Genomic DNA, 22,737 nt, shown 5'->3' on the forward strand with positions numbered 1-22,737 from the left:
TTGAAGCAGGAGCGGAGGCACCGCGAACGCCGCGTTTGATTGCAAATAAATCCACTTCTGGTGAAGCGCATCGAAGTACTTTTCGTCAAAAGGTGTTTATTAAATAGCCTATTTTAACTTCGAATGCTTTTCTCCACTTCGATAAACATTAAGTGGGTCAGGGCCCGCTTAGGTGCCTCGGAATTCGTAAACGTTACGTAAAATTGGTAGAGTAGACATATACACTAAGAGTTTGTGACAAAAACCAAAGGAAGTGTATTTGAATTAACAGAAAGCAATCAATTACGCCCTTGCCGTGGACTGCGTTATTCGCTTGGTTGACTTTGTCTGGGGTTGCTGTCAACACCCGCAGCACGGTCGCGCGGAATGTTATGCCGAGGGTCATGAGTGCTGAAAAACATGGTGAGACATATTCAAGCCCGGACATACCTAAATAGCAATGAAGTATGCCTGGTCTTAATGAAATGGGCAAGGCGAGACGCTGTATAAGCTATATTCACAATCTGGGCATGAACGCAATACGGTTGAAATCAACAGCGGCATACGAACAACACTTATGGCATGAAAGTCGTACCAGTGAGTAGGGATTACTGCTCTCAATATAATGGTAGAACAAAATGCTTGCTTGTAGAACACGTAAGGCACGCAGTAAGCGCACGCAGAAAAAGGAACCTGCGCAGTGAGCAGCATGTGCGGGAACCACCACGATAACCACCCAGACGAAAACGGGAGGTCTTTGTGTGTTTTTCCTACGTGTTTTGTTTATGGAGCGACACTGACTATCGGCAAATTACTCGAGCCAGGTGAAAAGCTTTGAAGACCTTACAGGTATTTCACCTGGCGGGAAAACGTTGGCTGGCAGAGAGGAAAATGAACGGCGGAATACGCCTTTCTGAGTTTCAAGCCTCAATCGCAGCGCAGGTACGTCTGTACGGCGTCACTGATTTCGAAGCATTTTCGCACGTTTATCATTTTCTGCAGAGAAAGCGCTGAAAACCTTCAATTTTCAGCCACGTGGTGCTTTCAAAGTGGAAGCTTTATCAATCGGTAAATTAATAAGCGGTTCCTAACTGACGCTGTCGATACCTATGACGTCACTGACACCGACGTCATAGGTATCTTGTGCCCGGTGTGGCATCGTATAGGTATCGTGGGCCCACGTGCGTAGTCGAACCAACAACCAGCTCCGTGGCTCAGCAGCACAATGCCACGGTGACTGAGCCCCCAGAGGCGGCCGGGTGAAAGCGGGATAAACGAGGCCGCGCGTAGACGCCGACAGCGGTCGCGTAACGCGACGTGTGGCCGGTGTACGTGGGACACTTTTAGTTGTGTGTCGCCGAAGGGCAACTCGAGCTGCCGGACGACTGGAAAACGACAGGCAGCGCCCGCCCCTCCAGCCGCCACGCTACTCCCGTTGCAGCGGGTATCCTGTGTCGGAGCGCCTTCCGCGTGCAGGCGGCCCCCGCACGCAGTGTTAAGACGCAATAGAGGGCTGAAAAAAGAAACTGTTCGGGACAGGAAAGACGCTGGTCACGCTGTTGTTGCACGGTTCCTTCAGTTACACCGCATCACAAAGTCGCAATTGGCTGCGTAGCATTTCGTTACCGATGCGCAGCTCGTCTCTTCTCTGACCGATGAGCAAAGCGTGAGCTCGACGAGCATTTCTCTCCCTCCCCCTCTCTCTCACTCTCTTTTCAAAATCAATATGCATCTTAACTTTGTCACCACAAATTCAATTAGGCAGAAACTTTCTTTCGTTATTTGTGTGAAATGAGAAAACATTGGCATCTATTTCGCTTCCGGTCTCGACCAACAACGATCGAAGTATCATAATTCGTGAATCGAGCATCTGTTTTCATACGCTAGCTTGTAGTGCTAAACAGTCTCATTGTGTGCTGCCCACAAATATTTGTTTATTAATATTTATAATGCTCACTACCTATCATTCCCCTTCAGCTATTTTTTTAGCAAACAGAAGTCTGCGGATTTTATCTATCTGAACTATCCATGGTCGAGCGTCGCATCTAAATCGCGGTGGCTAACGTTCCAAGATAATGTGGCGTATTATGCGGGTAGCCATAGAGGACAATTTTGATCACCCATTGCTAGAGTTCACCTAAATCTAAGCACGCGAGTGTTTTTTTTTTTTTCGGTTCATTTAAATGCTGCTCAAGATCCCCGGCCGATGAGCCACTGCGTCTAGGGCTAATTCACACCGGCGAATGACAGTGGTCGCGCGACCAAGTTGGTCGCAAACGGTCGCTTTTCTCGAAAAGCGACCATTTTTGGCCAGTCGCTTTGTGCGCGATTTTTCAGTCGCGGGACTGTGGTCGCAAAACTAATCAGCGGTGCACCGGAAGTGATCTTTCATGTGTCTATATCCGGCCTCCTACCGCGTCGCGGCAAATTCCGCGTAGACTCCGAGAGTTCTCACCGAGAACGATAATCTCCGGGATTGCGACTTGCGGGTCGCGCTCAGCCGGTCTTGCCGGTGTGAACATCAGTCGCCTTCGGTCGCTTTTCGATCGCGAGTCGCAAATGGTCGCGCGACCTCCTCAAGTCGCCTGTGTGAACGAGTCATAACGCGGCACTCATTCGACGTTCGTGCAGATGACACGTCCGCAGCGAGTCACGTGCAGCCTTCGCCGTCTCGGTTGACATTACGTGACACTTCATGCCATTCGAAGAGTCGCGAGCTGCCCTGGCTGCTCCGTTTCTCACAGACGACAGTGGCTTCGGCTCGCCGTGAGACTTGTCCAGTGCGATAATTAATGGCTCTGAGGGCTAAGCTACGCGCGCTTCCAGATCGAAACATCACCTTGAAGCTGTAGCTATGCGAGCCTGTTCCTCTATAAGTGGGGTCGGAATATTATTCCGGATATTGTTCTTTATTTTTCCGCCGTACTATATTTAATCAATGAATCTTCAACCGCACACTACATCACTGACGTTCATTCGGCTTTCAATGCAAGATTACTCATCCTTGTATTTCCTACCAAAGCGTTGCCGCATTCTATCCGCTGATTTCGTGTCTTTTTATTTACTTTTCCAGTAAAACAAAGATTTATTTCGGAACTGATGCGAATACTCTCATTACTGAAACACTAGTACGGCAACCGTACGAAATAACTGAATTCCAAATAGACATTTTCGTATGGTGGTTAGAAACGTGCGAGCAGTTCCCCCGTACTGCAGTTTCATTAAAGAGAGGCTGACGCGACCAGTGCTCCCAATATAAGCGCGCAAATGGATTTAATACTGAGAACAAAAGTCCGCTCCACGAGGACGCATCGAGCCGTCGCACGAGCGGGGGAAACGTAGATCGGTGGTATTGGCAGCTGACGCAGAAAACGAATGGGACCGCAGGGAGAAGTGGCGACGCGCCGCTGTTCGGTCGTCTTCAATATAGCCTTACAGGCTGTGGGGATGCGCGACTCGCGCGCGTCCCCTGATGTTTTTCCCGCATAGCGCATCCCCTGATATGCTGTTTTCCCGCACGGCTCGCGTGGCCTGGCGCCCGCGGCGTGGTACAAGCGCGGTGCGAGATATGTCGCGACCGTCGCGCCGCGGCGGGGTTACTCGGGCGCCGAGGCACAAGGGGCTGGCTCTTTCCCGGCGGGCCGACGAACAGCGTGGACATTCCGCGTGCGCTGCGACCATGCTTCTGCGAGACCGCCTCGCGTGGCCGCCTTCGAACGCACGACCGTTGGCGTGACCGAACACGCGAACGACCATGGCGTTGGGATCCAGCATGGGGCGAACATATTCGCTCGCAATGCGGTCGCGGTAAGTCCGACTTCTAGATTTGTCGTGCGCCCATCGGCATGTTTTGGGGATGGCAACTCGGCTAGCTGGCATTGATCTATGAAAGGTGCAATAAATGCCCTTGTGATTGTTTGCACTACTGTGTACTGTCGTTCCTTTGTCCCAAGAGTACGGAGGAGAAACCCTTATCTCCCACATCTGGCGCCCAACGTGGGGCCTCTTGGGGCATCGGACGATAGATTTAACAGTTTTGCTTCGTTCAACCGTTCAACAGTTTTGTTTGAACCGAAGCGTAGGCCTAGCGTGAATTTTGATCGCTAGCATCGGCGGCATGCTTTCTTGAGCGAGGCGGCGGTGGCTGTAGTGTGTTTGAACACGTCAACATGCTAAGCCTCTTCGCAAGTGTTTTCTTTAATGACATTCGTCAGTACGAGAGCCACGTGGTCTGCATCCTGGGAGAGCGAGGCTGAGCGCCCGCGGAGCAGTGGCAAGCCTGAAGCGAGTGAGTAGGAAGCCTCGTGGGTGGTCCGAATTTCTTATGTAAATGGCTTCTTCTATCTCTTTGACTCGGATGAAGTCGCGGCTCTGGGAGCCGGGTGGCCGCGGGCCACGGGTGCCACGACGGGCTGACTGGTATTGCGGCCTGGCACCGGGTGCTCCGACACCGTCTGGGACGGTGGGCGCCGTCAACTCGGATGCTGTGTGCACCGAGCGGAGTAGGACCACCTCACAGAGCTGACGTCTCCTCGCGGCTGCCTGTTTTGCGCTCATTTTGAGTGTTGTTTTTGGATGCCGGTTGTTGTTAGGGTAGCGACGCTTTAGGCCTAAGGCTTTACGAAGCTGCCTGTCGCACGTGGAGGGACACAACCTGGTGGACCGTGGCGTTGAGGTGTTGCAATTCGCTGCCCTCATTCTATAGCCTCGCACGAATTGAAATTACTCGTTCGACTCAAGGAAGCGAGCTTCGTTCACGTGAACTTAGCATCTGAGTAGCTGCCCGATCTTTTGCTAGCCGAGTTGAACATCGTACCACGTGGGCGATGCGCATGCAGAATTCCTCTCCCTTGCACTACTTTAGTGTTTGCCGAGTGTGTTGAGTTTACGCAGCGTGATTGGAGTCACCCCTGGCTTGCTGTCACCTGCATATCGTCTGCGCTGCTGCCCCGGACTACGATCGAGTCACCCCGCGCGATGGTGATGCTGTGGCCAGTTCGGCGCAGCGACTTCGGCGGCCTCCTGCATCCAGCTCACAACCCTCGGCGGCGGACAAAGGAGCCAGCGGTCACCGACAGCTACGGTGGCTCTTGCCAGCAGGGCGCGTCGGCGCGAGCGACGCTTCCTCGTACTGACTACTGCGTCGTCGTCTCCGGAGTCCTGGCCTGGAATGATGCCGTCGAGTCTGCAAAGCTGCTGCTGTGACCGGCGGACGCCAGCGGTGTACCCCAAGGACAGTCGGCTCGCATGTTACGGACAGCGTGTGGACATTTCCCCGGCGCGGCCACTGTTGCATGTACCACCTTGTTCGCGAAGCACGGGTTATAGTTAGACCGTGTGACATGTTTCGCCGGAATAAGAAGTGATTTAAGGTTGGGGGGATGTGGGGATGCGCGACTCTCGCGCGTCCCCTGATGTTTTTCCCGCATAGCGCATCCCCTGATATGCTGTTTTCCCGCACGGCTCGCGTGACCTGGCGCCCGTGGCGTGGTACAAGCGCGGTGCGAGAGATGTCGCGACCGTCGCGCCGCCGCGGGGTTACTCGGGCGCCGAGGGACAAGGGGCTGGCTCTTTCCCGGCGGGCCGACGAACAGCGTGGACATTCCGCGCGCGCTGCGACCATGCTTCTGCGAGACCGCCTCGCGTGGCCGCCTTCGAACGCACGACCGTTGGCGTGACCGAACACGCGAACGACCATGGCGTTGGGATCCAGCATGGGGCGAACATATTCGCTCGCAATGCGGTCGCGGTAAGTCCGACTTCTAGATTTGTCGTGCGCCCATCGGCATGTTTTGGGGATAGCAACTCGGCTAGCTGGCATTGATCTATGAAAGGTGCAATAAATGCCCTTGCGATTGTTTGCACTACTGTGTACTGTCGTTCCTTTGTCCCAAGAGTACGGAGGAGAAACCCTTATCTCCCACAAGGCAAAGCACCCTTTACGCGAAAATTGTGAGACGAAGAGCGCCTTGATGCCAGCAATGTCGTCACCGTCGGGGCATCCTACCATTCATGTCCTTTTTTCTCCTAGTGCTGACTTTAGTCGCCAGTATAAGTTACGTGTATACATCCCGTTGCACATTTTGGCGATTATTTAATGTAACTAACGAGCAACGGCACTTTTTTATCGAGTACTTGCGTTTAGCGCTGGTAGCCTTCAACTCCGCGATATAAATCAAATTTAAAACTTCACTATAGCATCTCCAGGTTTGACTTATAATGAACTTATGAGGATTAGAGCACAATTCCTTATTTTTTGCTAGGTTTGTTGACACGAAAGGTAAGCACGTTGCCGTGAATATGGTTCATCTATTTGTACTTAACTGTAATTAGTTCTCGTCGGCCTTCATTGAAGTTGCGCAGTGCTGTCAAGAGCTGGCATCAGGTTTGCATTGGCGCCACCATGGCCGCCCCCTTAGGGTAGCTGGCATGTCGATAAGTTGCGTATAAAGAAACGTGACAGCACGGCAGGCACATCTTGCCACCGGGCAACAAATCGATAACAGCGATAATGCGGTGCAAAATGGTGACCGTCAAAAAATAAAATTAGGTGTGCGTGATGATACGGTGCTCTGGCGTGATCGTGGCCGCCATGTTTGGGTGCTAGCAGGCAAAGAAGCTGCGTCGTCGACGCCACGTGCAAACAATCTGTAATGTAGCGGTTCCTTTCGCTGGAATATTTTCTCGTTTTTATTAAGACTATGCTCCGTATTTTACAACGTTCCTCCACTCAGCCGTCCACCTTGACTCGACAAGGATTTATTGACATCGCCTTCGTAACGGGGCGGCGACAAATAGTCGCCTAGCCTGCTTGTGCTAACCAGATATTACATACAAGCTCAGTCAGTATAGCCAGTTTGCCTAGATTTCCTTAATTTTCTCTCTTCCTTAAAATTTCAATGGCTACCTTGTACGGCTACCTATGCCTGTAACGGAACTGAGCAAGTCGATCACAGCACCACCCATGAAAAGAAGTGGTCACTGCTCTTCATTGAGGCCCCACGACAGTTCTCGAGAAACGTGGCGCATTTATCAGTCGATGGGCGGCACTGTGTTCAACTTCGCTAGTAAGAGGCGATTGGAAGACTGGCGGAAGAAAAGCAGGGAGACGACAGGAAAACCGAGACGTACAAAAACAAAGTTCACAATAGGGGATCAGAAAATTTGGTTATGGGAATTCATCGTGGTTTTATTTTCTCTTTTCTTTTCCTTTTTAACATGGTTAAGACATTAGGCAGTATAATAGCAAGAGCTTGGTGGCGCAACCCACCGCCCAGTTCCAAAGGGGACGGTCATAACATCCATCCATCCATCGGAGTGAGGGCCAGCTTCGAGTCGAGGATCGGTGTAGAACACGGGGGAATGTCTTTTATTAACAAGTTACAACCCCTCTCCCCCTTTCTCGTATCGGGTATGTGTTTCTAGCCGTTTTCGTGGGCTGACCACGAACATAGTGCAGTCAAAAATGTGCACCAATCCCAATGATAGCGCAGACCAAATATTTAAGCAGTCCGACGCTCCTCCTACTCCCTTCACGCGAGGGATGACGCGCAAGAGCGCCGTGTGATCCCGCCCCATTCTCATCCCAACTCGCTGAAAAGACATTGTCATTGATCAGCTTCGACTAGAGATTGAATTGCCTTCCAACTTTTTATAATCAGCCACCGTTTTCGACGGGCCCATCCCGCTGACAAGGTGGGTGGATGCACCGCTCGGACTGATGAAACGAGATAAGGAATATAATCGTTCCGTTATCTAGCCCATGCACATGCAACGCCTCCTAGACAGCACAACGTTGATGAACTCCGATGTGTGACGTCGTGCTACCTTGCCCGACTGCGATGGAATCTAATGGGGACGTCCCCGAGTAAGCCGCGGTGATTTTGACGTCAATGCTTTCGTCACGCCGGGCTTGGCAATGAAAATTTCGGTGGAAGTAACATGACTCATAAACCAGAGTGCACAAGCCTGCTGCCTAGGAGGCGCTGCCGTACCTCAACCGAGAGCCAGTATTCTGTAACGTTCCACGTCATTTTTATCATCCGTCCTTCCCTATGGCTGATCCCAACAACAACGGCGCCGCCACTTCTGTTTGTGCCAATGGCAAAAACGATGGGAAATGAACTGGATCATCAAGAAATGCGACACCCAGAGAGTACGCCAGTGTTCACACCGAAAAGTTCACAGCAGAACAACAACAACAAAAACACATCGGACGTTCAAGCAGCGTTACTGTAGCGTCTCACTCAGGATTTTCAGAAATGGCGATCCCAAGATTAGTGGATGTCATAAGTCTTGAGTAAACAGGACACAGGAAAAAAAAAATACTGTAGTTCTTGGTTATGGGCATGCGCACGGCAGCCAACGCTGTTTCGCGATGTGCACTAATGGCATATTCGACTGGCCGCCTCCATCCTCCGAATCAGAGTCGGGCAGATCCGGCGTTCCTCGAACTCAAATGCAGGGGACAGGCATGCAAGCCCAACGTGCAACCAGCTCTCGGAGGAGGAAATGGCAGACGCGAAACTACGTTACTGTAGCGACCGTCTCATTTGGCCTGTATATTTACATAGCCAAACCTGCCAGCGGCGCTGCCGGCGAAAAAACGGCGGACGCAGGACGCCACCAGGCATGCGGTTATACGGCGAACCGTATACCGCAGAGTGTTACGCTGATGTGGCGGGAAACGCTGTCAAACTCGTCCACTGCTCCCACGACAGGGCTCGGAGTGCCTGAGAGCGCTCGACGCGTTAGGAGAGCCATGTATGGAACAGAAACAGCCGGACGTAAGGCGCGCATGCTCTTTCGAAAACAACGCTGCTCTCGAGACCAGCCCAGAGAGCAGCGCTCCGAAAGGACAAGCCGAAGGCGCCATCAAAAAAAAATTCGCGCACTTCGGGTGGCCTTTCTACCACCGATAATCGTCGTCTTTAATCTTGGTTCTATGCAGCGACAGTCCCAGCATGGTAGTGCGCGTGGACGTTGCGCGTGCCGCGAGACAGAAGCTGCAGCACTGGTTCAAGGAGCTTGCTGAGCCGTTGACGTGGCGACCGTTGTTCTTGGCGCTCCTGACTGCACCAGGCCCTACAGCACCGGTTCCGTACTCGACGTTCGCCAGAGACAAGGGTGAGTGCGTCAATGGGACTGTCGCTGCATAGAAGCAGGCGCGTTTATAGGGCATTTTTCCGCTGCGTGCTAGCGTGCGCTGGCATGGCTCAGTGGTAGAGTAGCTGACTGGGAATATTTTTTTCTCATTCCCGGCGATAGCTGCTAGAGACACCAAACACCAGCAGAGGAGCCAGTTCTGGTTCAAGGTTCTGGCTCAAGGCTCTGGCTCAAGGTTCTCAAGGTTCATTCTGGCTCAAGCTCCCACAAAACGTGTTGTTTTGTGGGAGCTTGGTGGCTTTCCTTTTTTTTCTTTTTGCTGGAGGAGGAAAGGGTTGGCGCTGTTCATTCGAAAAAGACCAAGGTCAATGAGCAAGCACATATGAAACGGTAAAAGGAAGTCTCCTCTGCTTTGAATAACTTTTATGTGTCAGCACTATAGAAACAACGGTTTAAGGGTAGTGTTTAATACTTTAGGCAAAGTGCGATTTACGTACAGAAGGATCCAGAGTACAATTGCCGACATTTGCAGCAGATAACTTGTAGTTTGTAGCTTTGACTGCTTTCGACACACCTGTGCATAGCACTGACATTGCTTTCGCAGCCAGTTTGAGCGGTTATGTCGCGCTTACGGTTTTCAGTGAACAAAAAAAAATTATATTCTATGCTTTGGATAAGACTAAATGCATAATATTCCGCTCACGATGCACAAAACGTGACACAATTCAGGCACGCAAATTCATCTTGAGGGTAGTGTTGTATAAAACAGCTAGGTATTATAAGATGATTAGGTGTGTTATTGAATTGCAACTTGAACTGGAGACCACATATTTCCAGTATATGCTCTAAATTATGCCAGCCTCTCGATGGCACCCCGCACGTTCGACGAACCCAGAAAATTATATGTCAACAGAGCCGCGGTCGCGAAAAGGTAGCGGGCCAAACTTTTTGTGTCGACTTCTTTATCGGGAAGTTGTCCATTCTTCAGGAGAGTTTGCCATCAGGCCTCGCACACCGCTACTCTCAGCTACGGTCAGCTGTGCAGTTTGCTGACTGACACCTTCTAAATCGTCCCGTTCTTCAGCATGTCCGACCAGGACAAACGTCTCTTGGCCCAGCATTGGGAGGCACCCATGACTTCTTCTTTTGTCTTTTTTTTTGTTTCTGGATTTAGTTGACGTAACCGTTGGGTGGGCCTCGGACGATAAATTTCCGGCGATTTTTGTAGTGCAGTAACTTGCTAGGTGGAGGTGGTTTCATGAAAGTACAGCACAAAGCCATAAAATAAAACTCGTATTTTTACTTCTTTCTTTTTTTGGTTCTGTGTAGCTTCGGATAGCTTCGGGCTATCCTCGTGTGGACGTCTTTCTTTTTTTTTTTTTTTCATAGAAGTGCTGTGATACGGCTGAAGTGCCCTATATAACGCTTCATCGGAATGCGACACTTGGCACATGGCGTGTCGGCGCCTGTCGGTATACACGTAGCTCGAGTATATATAGAGCTTGGGTGACATGCATATATTATTCAACGTCGGTGTAGAGTAACTCGCTTTCCTCGCTCGCTTATTAATGACAACTGAAACTGATTTACCGGTCATTGGTTCACTGCAATGCTTTAGCACGCCGCATGCACATCTAATATGGTGCTGATTCGATATACAAGCATTCAGGGTGTCGTATAAGAAGAGCGAAATATAAGTCTCCAAGTTGCGGTGTTTGTTGTCGACTTCGCCGCTTTGTCCGCCAATGTAAAGAGATCGTGCAGGCTACGTTGCGACTCGCTTAGGAAACACGCTATCTAAGAAACGTGTAAAAAAAACGGACGCAGAGCCCAACGACGCTGCAATAATATGCTCTTGAGTTGAGCTAGATGCCGTATAAAAAAAAAAGAAACTAAGAAAAGAATATGTATATTTAAAGAGAAGCAGAAGAATGCTGACTACGAGCTGGGCTCTTCTGTTCTATTTGCATTCTGCGGATTCGTGTTTCTTACCGTACATAACTGCATGGCTGGCTTTTTGTGAAACGCAGTTAACGGTCTTCGCTCGCTTTATTCTCTTGTTCGACTAGCTTTATTTACTAATTTTTTTACTTGCGTAGCTGCTTTCCTTGTTGATGTTACAATTATGCAGAACTCTCCAAGCATATATGTTAAATATCGATTTAACTGCGCGACGTACACTCGGGCTACATTTGACATTGCTCAACTATCGAATATGGCGGGTACATAATATGTATTTTCTGTGTACCATGCTGCCCTTATAGTTCTGTATTAGTTTATTTTACTTGTAAAATCATAACATGGGTGACGAATGAATTATGTGCCAGAAATGCTAACCGTAGCGCGTTCACGGATAAGACGACAGCATATATAGAGCGCGTGGCGCTTACAATTTTCCTCTATATTGACTGATGTCGTATGTCGTGTCAGCAGAAGAGCACTGCTCACTAGGATGTAATGGCAGACCGTGCCACGCGTGTCCAGCTCTGAGGCACCCGCGGAATATATTTCTCAGAGGTGTGTGTGTGTGTGGGGGGGGGGGGGGGGGGTGGAGGGGTTGTATGCTATACGTACCGTGGTGCAGGCGTTGTTGCCCGGCCGGCCTTTCCGCCTGTGCCGCAGTTTTGCGATCAGCGCGAGTGCCGGACATAGAGTACGTATCACAGCTGCACACTTTTGAAACCGCCGGAGAAAGTGGCCATTTAGGGCCTATCTTTCATCAAGCAGTAATCTGCGTCTGGCGTTCATTTCCCTTCTCTAACACTCTGCCGTTGCTAAAAGATTGCTGTCGGGAGCACCGTGTACTCACTCTCGCATGCCCTTCGAGATGTGAAAGCACCGGTAGTGCCATGTTAAAAGGAAAGCCAAGATTAAAGACGGCGATTATCGGTGGTAGACAGGCCCACCGAAGTGCGCGAATTTTTTTTTGATGGCACCTTCGGCTGGTCCTTTCGGAGCGGTGCTCTCTGGGCTGCTCTCGCGAGCAGCGTTGTCTTCGTAAGAGCGTGCGCGCCTAACGTCCGGCTGTTTCTGTTCCATACATGGCTCTCCTCGCGCGTCGAAAGCTCTCAGGCACTCCGAGCCCTGTCATGGGAGCAGCCGTCGAGTTTGACAGCGTATTGCCTCCACATCAGCGTAACACTCTGCGGTATAACGCAGCGTCGCCGCTGTTGGCGACGGTTCACCGTATAACCGCATGCCTGGTGGCGTCCTGCGTCCGCCGTTTTTTCGCGGGCAGCGCCGCTGGCAGGTTTGGCTATGAAAATGTACAGGCCAATATACAGGTCGCTATAGTAACGTAGTTTCCCGTCTGCCATTTCCTCCTCCGAGAGCTGGTTGCACGTTGGGCTTGCATGCCTGTCCCCTGCATTTGAGTTCGAGGAACGCCGGATCTGCCCGACTCTGATTCGGAGGATGGAGGCGGCCAGTCGAATATGCCATTAGTGCACATCGCGAAACAGCGTTGGCTGCCGTGCGCATGCCCATAACCAAAAACTACAGTATTTTTTTCCTGTGTCCTGTATACTCAAGACTTATGACATCCACTAATCTTGAGATCGCCGTTTCTGAAAATCCTGAGTGAGACGCTACAGTAACGCCGCTTGAACGTCCGATGTGTTTTTGTTGTTGTTGTTGTTCTGCTGTGAACTTTTCGGTGTGAACACTGGCGTACTCTCTGGGTGTCGCATTTCTTAATGATCCAGTTCATTTCCCATCGTCTTTGCCATTGGCACAAACAGAAGTGAGGATGACGCAATGAGCTATGGAAAGAAGAATGATAGGTGTAACGTTAAGGAGGGAAGATAGGTGTAACGTTAATGTAATGAGGAGGGAAGATAACCGATGGTCATTAAGGGTTACGGACTGGATTCCAAGGGAAGGGAAGCGTAGCAGGGGGCAGGAGAAAGTTAGGTGGGCGGATGAGATTAAGAAGTTTGCAGGGACGACATGGCCACAATTAGTACATGACCGGGGTAGTTGGAGAAGTATGGGAGAGGCGTTTGCCCTGCAGTGGGCGTAACCAGGCTGATGATGATGATGATGAATCCTCGGTGATGAAGAGAATGGCATTGCAAATATTGCTGCACTGAAGTATATCACCACTGTGCAATAAAAATGAAATGGGAATTCAAGGATAGGCCACTGTTACTTCCTGTCATTATCATAATCTGGAAACTTAGCAATTGTCGCAACATGTGCAGTGTCCCATTTTCGTGTCTTGGGCATTGATGTTTTATTCAGTGCTGTACTTGCCACAAAGCCTACTCTGCTGTCACCATTCTGCAGGTATTAAAGGTAAAGGGGCATGGCCTTGTAACTCATGAAAAGTTAAGCAGCTTTTGAAATTGGAAGCATTTGCCAAGTAGGATTGTCATCTGCCCACAAATCCTATGTTGGGATCAATTAAGCAACGCAGCAAGCGCGCAAGAGATCCCATAGATGAGATGAATATTTACAATTATTATTAGGGTTATAATTACATTCGAGTGCTGATTGCCGTGTTATAGTTTGTTAACGAAGCTTTCCCTCAAGTCTAAATATTTTAAGGCAGTTTGTCGTGTGCGTATCATGGCCACGCACGCTTATATCGCCTTCCGTTTCTCTACCACGGTTGCGCTTTAAAACCACGGCGCTGCAAGTTTGCTTCAGAGACTTTCCTTTCCTTCCCACTTCTCCGCCCTTAAACTGGCTCTCTCAACTACTACACGCAGAGACAAAGCAACAGCACGCGCATTAGATCCCATAGATGAGATGAATATTTACAATTAGTATTAGGGTTATAATTATATTCGAGTGCTGATTGCTGTGCTATCGTTTGCTAACGAAGCTTTCCCTCAAGTCTAAATATTTTAAGGCAGTTTGTCGTGTGCGTATCATGGCCACGCACGCTTATATCGCCTTCCGTTTCTCTACCACGGTTGCGCTTTAAAACCACGGCGCTGCAAGTTTGCTTCAGAGACTTTCCTTTCCTTCCCACTTCTCCGCCCTTAAACTGGCTCTCTCAACTACTACACGCAGAGACAAAGCAACACCGCGCGCATTAGATCCCATAGATAAGATGAATATTTACAATTATTATTAGGGTTATAATTATATTCGAGTGCAGATTGCCGTGCTATCGTTTGCTAACGAAGCTTTCCCTCAAGTCTAAATATTTTAAGGCAGTTTGTCGTGTGCGTATCATGGCCACGCACGCTTATATCGCCTTCCGTTTCTCTACCACGGTTGCGCTTTAAAACCACGGCGCTGCAAGTTTGCTTCAGAGACTTTCCTTTCCTTCCCACTTCTCCGCCCTTAAACTGGCTCTCTCAACTACTACACGCAGAGACAAAGCAACACCGCGCGCATTAGATCCCATAGATAAGATGAATATTTACAATTATTATTAGGGTTATAATTATATTCGAGTGCTGATTGCCGTGCTATCGTTTGCTAACGAAGCTTTCCCTCAAGTCTAAATATTTTAAGGCAGTTTGTCGTGTGCGTATCATGGCCACGCACGCTTATATCGCCTTCCGTTTCTCTACCACGGTTGCGCTTTAAAACCACGGCGCTGCAAGTTTGCTTCAGAGACTTTCCTTTCCTTCCCACTTCTCCGCCCTTAAACTGGCTCTCTCAACTACTACACGCAGAGACAAAGCAACACCGCGCGCATTAGATCCCATAGATAAGATGAATATTTACAATTATTATTAGGGTTATAATTATATTCGAGTGCTGATTGCCGTGCTATCGTTTGCTAACGAAGCTTTCCCTCAAGTCTAAATATTTTAAGGCAGTTTGTCGTGTGCGTATCATGGCCACGCACGCTTATATCGCCTTCCGTTTCTCTACCACGGTTGCGCTTTAAAACCACGGCGCTGCAAGTTTGCTTCAGAGACTTTCCTTTCCTTCCCACTTCTCCGCCCTTAAACTGGCTCTCTCAACTACTACACGCAGAGACAAAGCAACACCGCGCGCATTAGATCCCATAGATAAGATGAATATTTACAATTATTATTAGGGTTATAATTATATTCGAGTGCTGATTGCCGTGCTATCGTTTGCTAACGAAGCTTTCCCTCAAGTCTAAATATTTTAAGGCAGTTTGTCGTGTGCGTATCATGGCCACGCACGCTTATATCGCCTTCCGTTTCTCTACCACGGTTGCGCTTTAAAACCACGGCGCTGCAAGTTTGCTTCAGAGACTTGCCTTTCCTTCCCACTTCTCCGCCCTTAAACTGGCTTTCTCAACTACTACACGCAGAGACAAAGCAACAGCGCGCGCATTAGATCCCATAGATGAGATGAATATTTACAATTAGTATTAGGGTTATAATTATATTCGAGTGCTGATTGCTTTCCCTCAAGTCTAAATATGTTAAGGCAGTTTGTCATGTGCGTATCATGGCTACGCACGCTTATATCGCATTCCGTTTCTCTACCACGGGTGCGCTTTAAAACCACGGCGCTGCAGTTTTTGCTTTTCTTTCCTTTCTTCTTCTCCGCCCTTAAATTGGCTCTCTTAACTATACTACACGCAGAGACAAAGCAACAGCGCGCGCATGCGATCCCATAGATGAGATGAATATATATATATATATATATATATAGAAAACTATCAGTCATAGCTCTCGTAGTATAGCCCTCTGGGCCGTTTCCTTTTTTTTCTTTTTCGAAGGTAGTCCTATTAGGGTTATCATAATTACACGAAGGTTTTTCGCCCTCGTCAGCAGCAGTCCTTGGTATAGTTATTCTGGCGGCTAGCTTCCCACGCTATGCGTGCCGCCATCGCACCTGGTTAAGCTTTTCCTAGACGCTAGAGTTATGCTTTGTCCGCGCAACCTTGAGCGATCGGAAAGCGCGTTTCCCCCCTTGGCCGGTGGAGAGGGGAGGCTTCGTTCCGGCCGCGAAGCTCTCCACATCTGTGTAAGGTGCCTTGTGGTGGTCTCGTGCTGACGATGCCCTCTCGGTGAGCGCATATTCCCCCCTCATCTTTTAAGAGGTTCAATACATACAAGCATTTGTCTCGCAAACCAGATTTCTTTCAAGGGAATTTTCCACGTCTCAGTAATTTCTCTCGTCGTATTCGAGTGCTGATTGCCGTGTTATAGTTTGTTAACGAAGCTTTCCCTCAAGTCTAAATATTTTAAGGCAGTTTTCCTAGCCTCTAAAGCCGCTCGAGTTTGCTCTTCTCCTCGAGCGGCCATTTTTCCTAGAAAGTATGCCTTCCAACCCACTATCGCGGACAACATGAGTCTCTTTCCACGTAAGTGTGAGGCTCGGAGCAGGAGTTGTGGCGCTTGGAAGTAGCCTGGGGCCTGACGAACCAACCGACTGAGCTATCTTTCCGGGCAACATCGAAGGGTCACGAGCTCAAATCACCTTTTATGTTCCTTTTTTTTTCGCCCCTTTTTCTTTCTTTTTTTTCTTTCTTTTATTGTCTTTTCCTTTATTTTATCACTGTACGGGAACCCCCCTAAAAAAAAAAGAAAGATATATATCTTCAAATATGTATGGGCTCACATGTGCAGGTCATAAATACCAGGTACTCTAGCCGAGTGGCATCCATGCGGTATAACCGAGCTCAGATTGGTCCACCTTGACTGATCAAATAGGGCACCACTGTAGGTTAAATGAGGCGTACAACTCCTGCGGGACCCGCCGTGGTTGCTCAGTGGTTATGGTGTTAGACTGCTGAGCACGAGGTCGCGGGATCGGACCCCGACCACGGCGGCCGCATTTCTATGGGGGCGAAATGCTAAAACACCCGTGTACTTAGAATTAGGTGCACGTTAAAGAACCCCAGGTGGTCGAAATTTTCGGAGTCCTTCACTACGGCGTGCATAATCAGAAAGTGGTTTTGTAACGTAAAACCCCATAAATTAATCTTTAATTTAACTCCTACGGGGACGGTAGAGTATCCGTCTCCAGTGCAAGAGGACCGTGATTCAAATCCCGGTGCCACGCAATTCTCCACCGGAAAATACAAAAAAAAAAAAACCGTGTGTTGAGAAAATTGCACAAACAGGCCTGGAGTGCGGCCTGATCCCGGTGACCAAAACCGGTAACGCACTCTCTCGCCAGAGCAGGATTGGCCACCCTGGTGCAGTACTTGGCCACAACCTCCTATATGAATACAAGAATCGAACCCCGGCCCTCAGTCCCCAGCAGCCGCGAAGCAACTGACCACGGCGGCGGTCAGATCTGTGACGCTGCAGAGGGTGCTAAGAATACCTGGCTCCGGACAGGCCGCCATTGGAATCTGAACCTGGCAACGTTTAACGTAAGAACGCTATCTAGTGAGGCGAGTCTAGCAGTGTTATTGGAGGAATTAGAGGGTAGTAAATGGGATATAATAGAGCTCAGTGAGGTTAGGAGGACAAAAGAAGCATATACAGTGCTAAAAAGCGGGCATGTACTGTGTTACCGGGGCTTAGCGGAGAGACGAGAACTCGGAGTCGGATTCCTGATTAATAAGGAAATAGCTGGTAACATACAGGAATTCTATAGCATTAACGAGAGGGTGGCATGTCTTGTTGTGAAACTTAATAAGAGGTACAAAATGAAGGTTGTACAGGTCTACGCTCCTACATCTAGTCATGATGACCAGGAAGTCGAAAGCTTTTATGAAGACGTAGAATCGGCGATGGGTAAAGTCAAAACAAAATACACTATACTGATGGGCGACTTCAATGCCAGGGTAGGCAAGAAGCAGGCTGGAGACAAGTCAGTGGGGGAATACGGCATAGGCTCTAGGAATAGCAGAGGAGAATTATTAGTAGAGTTTGCAGAACAGAATAATATGCGGATAATGAATACCTTTTTCCGCAAGCGGGTTAGCCGAAAGTGGACGTGGAGGAGCCCGAATGGTGAGACTAGAAATGAAATCGACTTCATACTCTGCGCCAACCCTGGCATCATTCAAGATGTAGACGTGCTCGGCAAGGTACGCTGCAGTGACCACAGGATGGTAAGAACTCGAATTAGCCTAGACTTGAGGAGGGAACGAAAGAAACTGGTACACAAGAAGCCAATCAATGCGTTAGCGGTAAGAGGGAAACTAGAGGAATTCCGGATCAAACTACAGAACAGGTATTTGGCTTTAACTCAGGAAGAGGACCTTAGTGTTGAAGCAATGAACGACAATTTCATGGGCATCATTAAGGAGTGCGCAATAGAAGTCGGTGGTAACGCCGTTAGACAGGAAACCAGTAAGCTATCGCAGGAGACGAAAAATCTGATCAAGAAACGCCAATGTATGAAAGCCTCTAATCCTACAGCTAGAATAGAACTGGCAGAACTTTCTAAGTTAATCAACAAGCGTAAGACAGCGGACATCAGGAACTACAATATGGATAGAATTGAACAGGCTCTCAGGAACGGAGGAAGCCTAAAAACAGTGAAGAAGAAACTAGGAATAGGCAAGAATCAGATGTGTGCGTTAAGAGACAAAGCCGGCAATATCGTTACTAATATGGATGAGATAGTTCAAGTGGCTGAGGAGTTCTATAGAGATTTATACAGTACCAGTGGCACCCACGAAGATAGTGGAAGAGAGAATAGCCTAGAGGAATTCGGAATCCCACAGGTAACGCCAGAAGAAGTAAAGAAAGCCTTAGGAGCTATGCAAAGGGGGAAGGCAGCTGGGGAGGATCAGGTAACAGCAGATTTGTTGAAGGATGGTGGTCAGATTGTTCTAGAGAAACTGGCCACCCTGTATACACAATGCCTCATAACCTCGAGCGTACCGGAATCTTGGAAGAACGCTAACATAATCCTAATCCATAAGAAAGGGGACGCCAAAGACTTGAAAAATTATAGACCGATCAGCTTACTGTCCGTTGCCTACAAAGTATTTACTAAGGTAATCGCAAATAGAATCAGGAACACCTTAGACTTCTGTCAACCAAAGGACCAGGCAGGATTCCGTAAAGGCTACTCAACAATAGACCATATTCACACTATCAATCAAGTGATAGAGAAATATGCAGAATATAACCAACCCTTATATATAGCTTTCATTGATTACGAGAAAGCGTCTGATTCAGTCGAAACCTCAGCAGTCATGGAGGCATTACGTAATCACGGTGTAGATGAGCCATATGTAAAAATACTGGAAGATATCTATAGCGGCTCCACAGCCACCGTAGTCCTCCACAAAGAAAGCAACAAAATCCCTATAAAGAAAGGCGTCAGACAGGGAGATACGATATCTCCAATGCTATTCACAGCATGTTTACAGGAGGTATTCAGAGGCCTGGAGTGGGAAGAATTGCGGATAAAAGTTGATGGAGAATACCTTAGCAACTTGCGATTCGCTGATGATATTGCCTTGCTTAGTAACTCAGGAGACCAATTGCAATGCATGCTCACTGACCTGGAGAGGCAAAGCAGAAGGGTGGGTCTGAAAATTAATCTGCAGAAAACTAAAGTACTGTTTAACAGTCTCGGAAGAGAACAGCAGTTTACGATAGGTAGCGAAACACTGGAAGTGGTAAGGGAATACATATACTTAGGGCAGGTAGTGACCACGGATCCGGATCATGAGACTGAAATAACCAGAAGAATAAGAATGGGTTGGGGTGCGTTTGGCAGGCATTCTCAAATCATGAACAGTAGGTTGCCACTATCCCTCAAAAGGAAAGTGTACAACAGCTGTGTGTTACCAGTACTCACATATGGGGCAGAAACCTGGAGGCCTACGAAAAGGGTTCTGCTGAAATTGAGAACGACGCAACGAGCTATGGAAATAAGAACGATGGGTGTAACGTTAAGCAAGCATTTTGTTCTACCATTATATTGAGAGCAGTAATCCCTACTCACTGGGACGACTTTCATCCCATAAGTGTTGTTCGTATGCCACTGTTGATTTCAACTGCAATGCGTTTATGCCCAGATGGTGAATATAACTTATACAGCGTCTCGCCTTGCCCATTTCATTAAGACCAGGCATACTTCATGGCTATTTAGGTATGTCCCGGCTTGAATATGTCTCACCATGTTTTTCAGCGAACGATGCCACTCGGGTACACGTTCCAAGCTGGAGCGAGTGGCCACTTGGTCACAACAGATGCCAAGGTTAAGGAGGCAAATTCCAGATTGGCCAACAAAGGAGTAAGTGATTGCTTTCTGTTAATTCAAATACACTTACTTGGTTTTTGTCACAAACTGTTAGTGTACATGTCAACTCTACTAATTTTACGTAACGTTTACGAATTTGGAGGCACCTAATTAGGCGGGCCCTGTTCCACTTGCATGTTTATCGAAGTGGAGAAAAGCATTCGAAGTTAAAATACGCTATTTAATAAACACTTTTTGACGAAAAGTACTTCGATGCGTTTCACCAGAAGTGGATTTATTGGCAATCAAACGCGGCGTTCGCGGTGCTTCCGCTCCTCCTTCAATGCCTTTCACTGCCAAGGTTACGACAAAGCGGGGCGTGCTCACAAGGCACCGCCTTCTGTATGTCACCGTGGCGCGCAGTTACCATGTGATTTTGGATGTTATTGTAGACGCCACTGCTCCCGATTTTGGCAGCTCCGACGCGCCAAACGTAAGCCAAACGCGCTTGTCATGAGCGAACAGCACAGCGCTGAGCCAGTGGACTCGTCGGGGTACCCCGCCGTATCTGCGCTACGTAGCAGACCTCAGCTACATGCAGATGTAGTGCATATTGCGCAGCGTTTGCTTTGTGCCCGGCAGGACCCGTGTGCGTCCTCGCGCTCATACGATCCAGTCTGACCATGCTGCGTGGTGCGGACCGGCTTTGTCCTCCGCCTGCGTGACTGGCGAATAGTAGCCACATACAAGTGCATTGTAACACGAAAGTGTTTTACGCCGGGGTACTTCCTGTAACGGATGCCACATATATTGCCCATGCTCTACAAAGGTCGTCGCGTATTTTTCATTCTAATGTAGTCCAGTCATACTTTGCAAGCACTAAAATCTTCTAGAAATAAATTTTTCCACTTACGAGCGAAGAATGGAATCATTTGCCAGAATGTATTGTTGAATGCATATCTCATGTTTCATATGAAAATATATTGAAAAAGCATCTTTTGTAATCCCTCTCCTGCTTGGGCAGCATTGCTGCCTGCAGTATTGTGTAAATAAATAAGTAAACAATGGATAAACAATGGATGTAACGCTGGCGCTCAGGAGTAAAACAGCTGGCTTGTTGCAGCACTGTGGAAGCTGCACAAATTCTTAGTTGATAGGAACGCCGAGTGCTTACAGTATGATAAATGGCAATGTATGTAAAAATAATGAGCGAAGAATACGAGGCTGAAAATACCCGCGTGTTTTGATGATAAACTGAATACAAAATGAAATTTATTTTAGAAGCGAGTAAACCATGCGCATTTAATAGCTTGTCTAAAATGACACCCCAAATTGTAACGCTGTCATGTATTGGTAGGATATGATTACTTAATATTACACCAGTAGTAGGTGGAATTGTTGTTTGAAGGTTATGAAATAAAACGTGTTTTTGATGAACTGATTCGAAGATAATTTGGTGCTTTAGTGAGCACCACCTGTCGATATTGCCAAGTTCAGCGTTCAGCTGATCTTGCATTACTGTCAATCACTAGTGAGATGAATAAATGGTAGTGTCATCGGCATGCAAAAGGAACTTGTAACTGGTAAGCACATCGGGTAGATTGTTTATGAACAACAGGAAGTGTAAGGGACCTCATAATACAACCTTGAGGAACACCAAAGTTGGCTGATGAAAGCTGACCGTTGCCATGTACAACTTGAGACCGATTAGTTAGCTAGCCATGAAGGACCAGTGATGCCGTAGGTGAGTGTAGCTTATACAAAAGAATAGATTGGTTCAGAGTACCAAATGCTATAGTTCGGTCAATGAATGCTGCTCCCACAATTAGCCCGGTATTTATAGACCTGATTCTGTATGGCCTCGTAGCGCGAGTGTCGGCGTAACCGAGCGAACGAGCACAACGGCGAAGGATCAAAGAGCGACACGGAGTGCATCGTAAAATGAAATGTGGCGATAGTGAAGAGATCGCGAGACGAAAGCGGGGGAGGGGAGGGTATGGCGAAAGCGTGAGAAGAAAAGCATGGTGCCCTGCATGACGCGTGCTTTGTGGCGACGATGACTGTGAGGTGGCGCCAGAGTAGAGCGCGTCGTCTGTATGGAGAGAGTGCTGCATGAACGGACGTCGGTCTGCGGCGGCTGCTGTGAATCCCACCCACGCTTCACGATTAGCGAGGCAGTCGCGCCACGCTTCGCTTCGTTTGCAAAGTGCCGCACGAGACAGATTGTCCGCGCCAGCTAATATCTCGTTAAATTGAAACACGTAACCGCAGATAAATTTTTTAACCTTCGGCTCGCGTGAAAGAATGTGCTTTTAAAAAAATCTGGTGCGGCTCGCTCGACAGGCCGGACGGACGGGCTCCTCGGTGGCGTTCCGTGATTCTCCTCGCAGGGGTGTGGTATGTTGCAGAAGTCGTGGGGCGCTGTTATTGTTGCGGTTTGCTTTTCTCGTACTGGAGCAAGTACTGCTCCTGTAGGACACATGTAACCGGCAAAATGAGGCCTCTGGAGAGCACCCGACATTATAATAATGTAGCCGGTGCGGGATTTGTAAATAACCTTTCTGAATGTCCACTATCGCGGACAGCGGATCTTATACTTCCCTGGCATGC

At 48.5% G+C, this 22,737-nt stretch overlaps 3 protein-coding genes across 4 annotated transcripts in view; 2 read left to right on the top strand and 1 right to left on the bottom strand.

Moving 5' to 3' along the window:
* The window catches only part of LOC129381301 (uncharacterized), a 181,023-nt gene that overhangs the window by 94,941 nt on the left and 63,345 nt on the right, over positions 1–22,737 (top strand). The window lies entirely within an intron of this gene.
* LOC140216711 (uncharacterized) overlaps positions 1–22,737 on the bottom strand; it is a 350,595-nt gene that overhangs the window by 57,397 nt on the left and 270,461 nt on the right. The gene's annotated exons all lie outside the window — the stretch shown is intronic.
* The window catches only part of LOC129381331 (uncharacterized), a 36,110-nt gene that overhangs the window by 7,022 nt on the left and 6,351 nt on the right, over positions 1–22,737 (top strand). Inside the window, exon 3 of the mRNA XM_055064086.1 lies at positions 20,077–20,181. Within this exon, the coding sequence (XP_054920061.1) occupies positions 20,077–20,181 (105 nt within the window). The remainder of the gene's footprint in view (positions 1–20,076; positions 20,182–22,737) is intronic.

Source organism: Dermacentor andersoni, chromosome 3 (assembly GCF_023375885.2).
Source record: "Dermacentor andersoni chromosome 3, qqDerAnde1_hic_scaffold, whole genome shotgun sequence".
Classification (NCBI taxonomy): domain Eukaryota; kingdom Metazoa; phylum Arthropoda; class Arachnida; order Ixodida; family Ixodidae; genus Dermacentor; species Dermacentor andersoni.